Source organism: Amborella trichopoda, chromosome 5 (genome assembly GCF_054954075.1).
Source record: "Amborella trichopoda isolate Santa Cruz 75 chromosome 5, AtrichopodaSantaCruz75HAP2 v2.0, whole genome shotgun sequence".
Lineage (NCBI taxonomy): Eukaryota > Viridiplantae > Streptophyta > Magnoliopsida > Amborellales > Amborellaceae > Amborella > Amborella trichopoda.
In genome coordinates this window covers 5,788,475-5,795,383 of record NC_142340.1, presented here as the reverse complement: position 1 = coordinate 5,795,383, position 6,909 = coordinate 5,788,475, and the positions used below count along the sequence as shown (strand labels likewise).

The window sequence follows — 6,909 nt, the reverse complement described above, 5'->3', positions numbered from 1 at the left end:
TTCTTCTCATTGATGAGGCATAAGATAATTCATTTATCAGATGTATGAATAGGAAACAATAATTGAATTAGGATAGCATGCATTTATCTAGGTTGGTTTGTCCTGTGGGATCTATATCTTCGAAACCCAATATTTTGGAAGGGGCAGTGGGCGAATAATCGTCCATATATAAATGATCATACCATCATATATTATTTCTTTAATCACAATGATATGAGGTGTTCGAAATTGGTTGTAATAGTTGAATAGAAGGATCAATATGACTATGGTCCTTGGTAGGTTTTTCAAAAAAGAAAATAATTTATTTGATATTATAAATGACTGGCTATGAAAGGACCGCTTCGTAAGATATAACCTTTGTAACTTGATGGTTTACTTAGCTCCCATTTGGTAGGATACAATTTTAACCGCTGCAGTTTCGTGTTTGTTGGTTAGTCTGGCTTCCCTTATGCCTATTTTGCTTTAGGAGGGTGCTTCACAGATGCAACCTTTGTAACTTGATGGTTCACTTAGCTTCTATTTGGAAGGATGCAATTTTTTTACTATTGCCAATAGTTTAGCACATTTTTTGTTGCTATTGTGGGGTTCTAAAGCGTAAGGAGATTTTACTCGTTGGTGTCAATTAGGTGGCATGTGGACTTTTGATGCTCTCCATGGTGTTTTCGGACTAATAGGTTTCATGTTGTGTCAATTCGAACTTACTCGATTTTTTAAATTGCAACCTTATAAAGCAATCACACAGTCTGCTCCAATTGGAGTTTTTCTTTGGTATTCCCGATTTATCCACTAGGTCAGTCTAATTGATTCTTTGCACTGATTTATCCACTAGGTCAGTCTAATTGATTCTTTGCACTGAGTTTCGATATAGCCCACTAGGTCAGTCTAATTGATTCTTTGCACTGAGTTTCGATATAGCAGCTATATTTTGATTCATTCTCTTGTTCCAAGAATTTCATAATTGGATGTTGAATCCATTTCATATGATGGGAGTTGCTGAGTATTGGGTATTGCTATGCTATGTGCTATTCATGGTGCTATTGTAGAAAATACTTTATTTGAAGATGATGATGGTGCAAATGCATTATGTGCTTTAAATCCAACTAAAGCTGAAGAGATTTATTCTTATTCTTTGAACCTACATGCATATGACTTCGTTTCTCAAGAAATTCGTACAATGGAAGTACACCAAAAATATTCTCTTAAATGAAGGTATTCAGATGGTGGCTTAGAATCAGCCTCATGAAATGTTATATTCTCGTGAAAATGCTATTTAATAGAACTTTAGTTTCAGCTGGTTGTGACCAAGAAACCACAAGTTTTGTATATTGGGTTGGAACTGCCCAATTTATCATGTGGCCCATGCCGGATTAATCATATTCTAGGCGTGTGCAATAAATTTATTTGAAGTGACTCATATTGTACCAAAAAAACCTATGCATGAATAATAATAATAATAATAATAATAAATATATAAAATATTATAACTATAGAATCATACATTAACATCATTATTAAAAGTGAAAAAATGAAGGAGAGGCGAAGCTTTTTTGAATGAACAAATGCTAGATATAATTTTTCTTGAAAACGTCGATAGTCAAGATCCCAAAAAATACACCCAAATATAGCTCATGCCATCAAAATCTGAACATACAAAAAACAGATCCCCTGACGACCCACAGAGGACCCATAAGTGCGCTAAATCATAGTATCGGTATCGGCGAGAACTTCGATGGAAAAAGCTTTATCTTTATTTTTTTTTTTTGTAAAATAAAAGCTTAATTATCTTTCTTGCACTTTTGTGGCAAGGGAAAAATGATAAGGGTCGAGGGTCTGCACAAAACGTGTGAATACTTTGACACGCCCGTCAACACTTGGACACCATGCATGCATGCTTCTTTATTGTGCCTCTCTCTTTATAAATTATTCAGTTTATACAAGTGCGAGGCTCTAAACAAGCAAATTAAGCCCACCTCGAAAATTTCATTAATGAAGGGCACAACTCCAAAATTTCACTAAAAAAACTTCCTCATATTCATCATCTCACTAAAAAAAACTTCCTCATATTCATCATCTCGATATAAAGATGCATAAACATGACAAATTTCGAGTTTTAAAAATAGTCTCTTGTAGTGCTTAGACCATCAATTTTCAAAATTTTGAAGTTTCAATTTTCAAAATTTTGAAGTTCTTATATCTGCTCGACATTAAAGATAGAAAACATTTTTGAAGACTATGGTTGAACCCTATACAAATCACACCCATCTTTATATAAGCCAAAAATAAATAAAAATTTGAGTGCGGGATCTTTACATAGCCCGTTTGGGCCTCATTAGCAGCCGCAGTAGACTGCTAGGCTAGGCCCGGCCTGGCTTGGCCTGGCCTGGTAGACTGTGGCCTTGGCCTAGCAGCCCAAGTAGGCTTGCACCGGGTTGGCCCTAATGTGGCCTAACCTAGCTCTTGGGTTGGCCCTAATGTGGCTTCTTAGCCTCTCTCCTGGGTTTTGTGGCCTAAGTTCTACATTTTTTAGGGCCAGACTACCATGCCAGGCGACCATTCCATATCCAGCCCTATATTTATCAGAGGAATGGTGTCACTTCGGAGCTACATTTTGAAATAATATCAAAATTCCAGCAAGGAAAATAAACAAAGAAAAAAATTGCTATATTCTTAACCAAAAAAGAAAATAAAGACATATAAAAGCAAAAAGGGATTGAATTTTTCCTTTCTTTTTCAGATTTCTTGTGTATTAATATCGTCTACATATCTAATAAAAAAATTCATTTAGGCGTAATGATAATCTCTTGTTTTCAGTACCACTTTCTAAAGATGGAGAACTACAAAGGAAAATTTTATACAAGGTTGAGATCCTAAACAATGAAATTATAATCCACCTTAAAAATTACAATCAAATTACAATGCACCCTAAAAATTAACGGGAGTTCCGAAAAATGTTGTCGAGAAACCTTATACAGGGAACGGTTGTACAGTAGTATAATACAACCACCCTAAAAAATCATGTTAGAGGCATTCGCTTGACACAAATTTTTTACTTGTACACTCTTTTATCACAAAAAAAAAGATTTTGAAAAAAAATGCTCTAGCCCAATTAATAAGCTGCCATTTTATTGAGATGATTAGATACAGGCTCTAGAAGGATTTTTATAGAATATTATAATCATCAGATGAATAGTATTAAAAAAAAAATTTGATTTTGAATTTATTAAAGCTTAGATCTTAAAATTCACCACCAAATAGATGGTCGAAATTCATTGTTGGATGGTACTAATTTTGACAATATCTAGGATGCAAATTGAAACTTTTTTCGTAGGATTGATTATAAGGATGAATAAAATGGTTTTGTAGTTGCATTATACTATAGCATATATATAATGAGACTTTAGGTCTAAGAATTAATACACTTTGTAATGCATTATCGATGTTCAATATTTTCAAGTATGGGTGTGGTTTCTATAAGGTTGCAACCTTGAACAATCCAATTAAGGCGCACCTCCAAATCTTATCATTACATATAATTTTGGTTTAAAACATTCTTCAGATTATCTTAAAATCTAATTTTGTATCTAAATGTAAAATTTGTAACTCCAAAAATTGTTAAAATCAAGCAGATCTATAAACATATGCAACTCTTGAAAATGGACCGTCTAGATATTCTGTTGCAAGATGCATGCATTATTTGTGAGACTCTCAAAATCTTTTTATTTTTCCTATATTTATACATCTCGATATCGAGATGTATAAAATTTTCCTATATTTATACATCTCGATATTATAAGAGGGTTTTTCAACATTAAAACAAGCGTTTCCCATGGATGGATTTTTGAGGTGCATATGTAATTCTACATTTTAAGGTTGCAACCTGATATGAAATTTTTCCTTCCAAGTATTTATCGAGCTACTCAATCTACATTATTTTCTACGCTTATTCCAGACCACCATAAAAATTCTTGATACCAAAACAAAATCACCTTTCAACACTAATTAGAGATACTCCATACTTTAATTATTCAAGGCCTCAAACCTTGCACAAACCACAACATGCAAAATATTCTACTTTACTCGAGAGAAAACACATGAAATACATAATATACGTAAAAAGGACTGCAATGAGAGACTAAAAAGCAGCTCTACATACCAAATTTATTGAACAAAAACGACGTCTCCACATGAAAATAAACACAGAGAAAGAGAGAGAGCACGAGCACATGCACATCCCACCCATCAAAGCTCAGCAACCATACTCACCCAAACAAACCACAGCTAACCTCAAGAAACCCTAAAACCCAACCATCACCAACTCTTCAAGTTTCAGATGCCTCTTGTGCCTTCTGCTGCACATATTGACCATACTGCTTAGCCTTCTCCTTCATGTCTTTCGCCTTACTAGCCAGAGTCATCCTTGCCCGATCAATTTTATCAGACCCCACAGGGTGTTTTCCGGTAACATAGTTGTAAATCCATGCCAAAGCCGATAACGCCGCGACGCCGAACCCACCTGAGAACAGAAAACCCGTAACGGCCAGAAATATGGCGATACCGGCCGGCACCAGAATGGGACTGAAAATGACTAGAACGGGAGTTGCTAGAACGAGCACGATGACGGTCCCCGTGAGCGTGAGGCCCGCCAGGAGCAGGAGCACCGCGCCGGCAGTCGCCGCCGATACGAACTTCACGGCTTGGTGAGACGTCGGAGGTTTCTCTTCTGCTTCAAGCTTCTGGGTAACGGGCTTCGGCTGCTCGGCCATTTTCGGAACGGACGTTACCTAACCGTCTGGGGTAAATAACGCAACGCTACGCTGTTTTTGAGCTTTTCTTTTTTTTTCGGTGGGGGAGGAGTTGGACGGGGAGTGGATTTATAAGGGGAGAGGAGGGCTGAGATGGTGCCACGTGTCGACACGTAGGAGCGTTGGGAGACGTGACGGGTCACGAAGTCGAGAAGGTGATGACACTCTTTGCATGGCTCAGGGGCCCCCAGATTATGACACGTGGCGTGATGGATCCCCACAGTGAGTGGTTTCGCGAGTGCGATAGGAGTGGTTTTAAAGTACTTTTGTTTAAAAGTTTCGCAAGTTTTCGGCGAAACCCCGTTGGTCAAACACAAAATCCATATGAGGTTGCAACCTTGTACTGTGCAAGTAAGGTGCTCCTAAAAAATTCAGTAGAAAATAGTGTTTTAAAAGTGGAAAACCTTCCGACGGTTCATCTCGATTTTAAGATGTATAGATGTCAAGAAAAAATGGTTCTAAGTCTTAAAATTAATCTTTTTTAGAACAAGTTATCTGAATCGTCTATTTTTAATATTTTCAAGTGTTTATTGAACTACTTATGCACTTTTGTTAAAATTCTCAGTTTTATAATTAAGATTGAACATGATTTTTAAGGCCTCTATAAGGTTTTCAACACAAATTGCATTTTTACAACAAAATTTGTGTGCCTTATTTATATAGTATAAGGTAGGCAACTTATACAAGCCTTTTTTGGTGGGGAAATTTATAAACAATTGATGCACATGATCTGATATTGTTACTACAAAATTTTAATTTTAATTTTAATTTTATTACTTTTATTTTTAAAGATGTGGATATGTTTTTAAATTTTTTAGAGTTAATTGTTAGAAATAAGTTTAGTCTATATTTTTAGTTTAGTTTGATAAGTCTGTTTTTTCCTTCCTTTCTTTTCATGTGATTTAGTTTTAGGTAGGTTCACCTGAAGTTCATTTTTTAAATTTGGAAGAAATCTTTAGAGAAGGTTCCATCTTTGTATCTGAGTAAAATAAGGAAAGTCGTGGTTTTGACGGAAATCATTCATTTCAAAGACAGCGAGGTGAGTACAATAATTAAGTCATTTGTTTGTTTTTAGCAAGCAAATAGTTGAGCATGATAAGAAGTGTGTGTGTCTAGCAAGTCTATCTCTAGAAATATGGAACCTTTTATAAAAGAGATTCACCAGAATTGTAAAAGGGTGATTATTTTTTATGGAATGAAATAAGATTATTTTGTTAAGAGAGATCTGTTTCATTGAGTTTTTTTTTATGTGCTCTGATGGTGTGTGGTCAAGGATTCAGACACTCAAGTCTATGCTATCTTCTTGCATATATATATACTTATTTTATTTTTATCTCTAAAACACATTATTTTTTCAATTGTTAATTGTCGGTAGTTTTATACTGCCTCAAGTAGTATCAAAATATTAGTCGATTCTTGTAGATTGTGGTGGTCGTAGACAATTTATGGTTGTGTATTAGAGTGTCATTCGTAGACATAGTTTATGGTTGTGTATCAGAAATGAGCCCATCTAGCGAGAGCAAGACCTCCGAGATATTGAGATAAAAAATTTGAAAAGGTAAATAGAGGAGCTAACCCAGTGTTTTGTACAAAATTTAGCCCCGACACACTGTAACAACGTTAGTGAGTCGGATGCTATTTTTGAAAACCCGTTCCATGCGCACGCTCTGTGTCGAGAGCCTCATAGTTAGGAAAGTGATCTACTTAAGTTTGATGAAGAACCATTTGAAGGTGAAGAACAAGAGCTTTGATCTTCAATTAGAATCATCATTCCTTAATATCACGTATGATCCTATTTTTTTTATGAAGGTCCTATATTTGATGAAGAGCGAAATGAAAAGAAAGACATAAGCATTGAATAAGAAAGATATCAACCCAAACTCAGAGGAGATCAAGCCTTTGGAGATGTTTGACGAAGAAAAAGATGTATATGTGGTGTCCCTAAAGATTATGGTTGATCAATTTCAACAAGTTTATGTGGCTGGAAAGATTTTATATATATACAATGACCATTTCTTGGAGGACTTATCACGTTCAATGCACGATCATTGTGCTATAATCAGTGCAATAACCCACAAGTCCTAGGATAGTGTTTACAATGTTCAAG

The 6,909-nt window shown here is 35.4% G+C and overlaps 1 protein-coding gene across 1 annotated transcript; it reads right to left on the bottom strand.

The window, feature by feature from the left end:
* Nucleotides 1–4,130: 4,130 nt before the first annotated feature.
* LOC18443502 (Oleosin family protein) lies at nucleotides 4,131–4,827 on the bottom strand. Its single transcript, XM_006853690.4, has one exon. The coding sequence runs from the start codon at nucleotides 4,761–4,763 to the stop codon at nucleotides 4,320–4,322; it is 444 nt and encodes a 147-aa protein (XP_006853752.1). The 5' UTR covers nucleotides 4,764–4,827; the 3' UTR covers nucleotides 4,131–4,319.
* Nucleotides 4,828–6,909: the final 2,082 nt, after the last annotated feature.

Excerpts from the sequence above, each read along its gene's own strand:
- LOC18443502 (XM_006853690.4), bottom strand. The coding sequence starts at position 4,763 with ATGGCCGAGCAGCCGAAGCCCGTTACCCAGAAGCTTGAAGCAGAAGAG.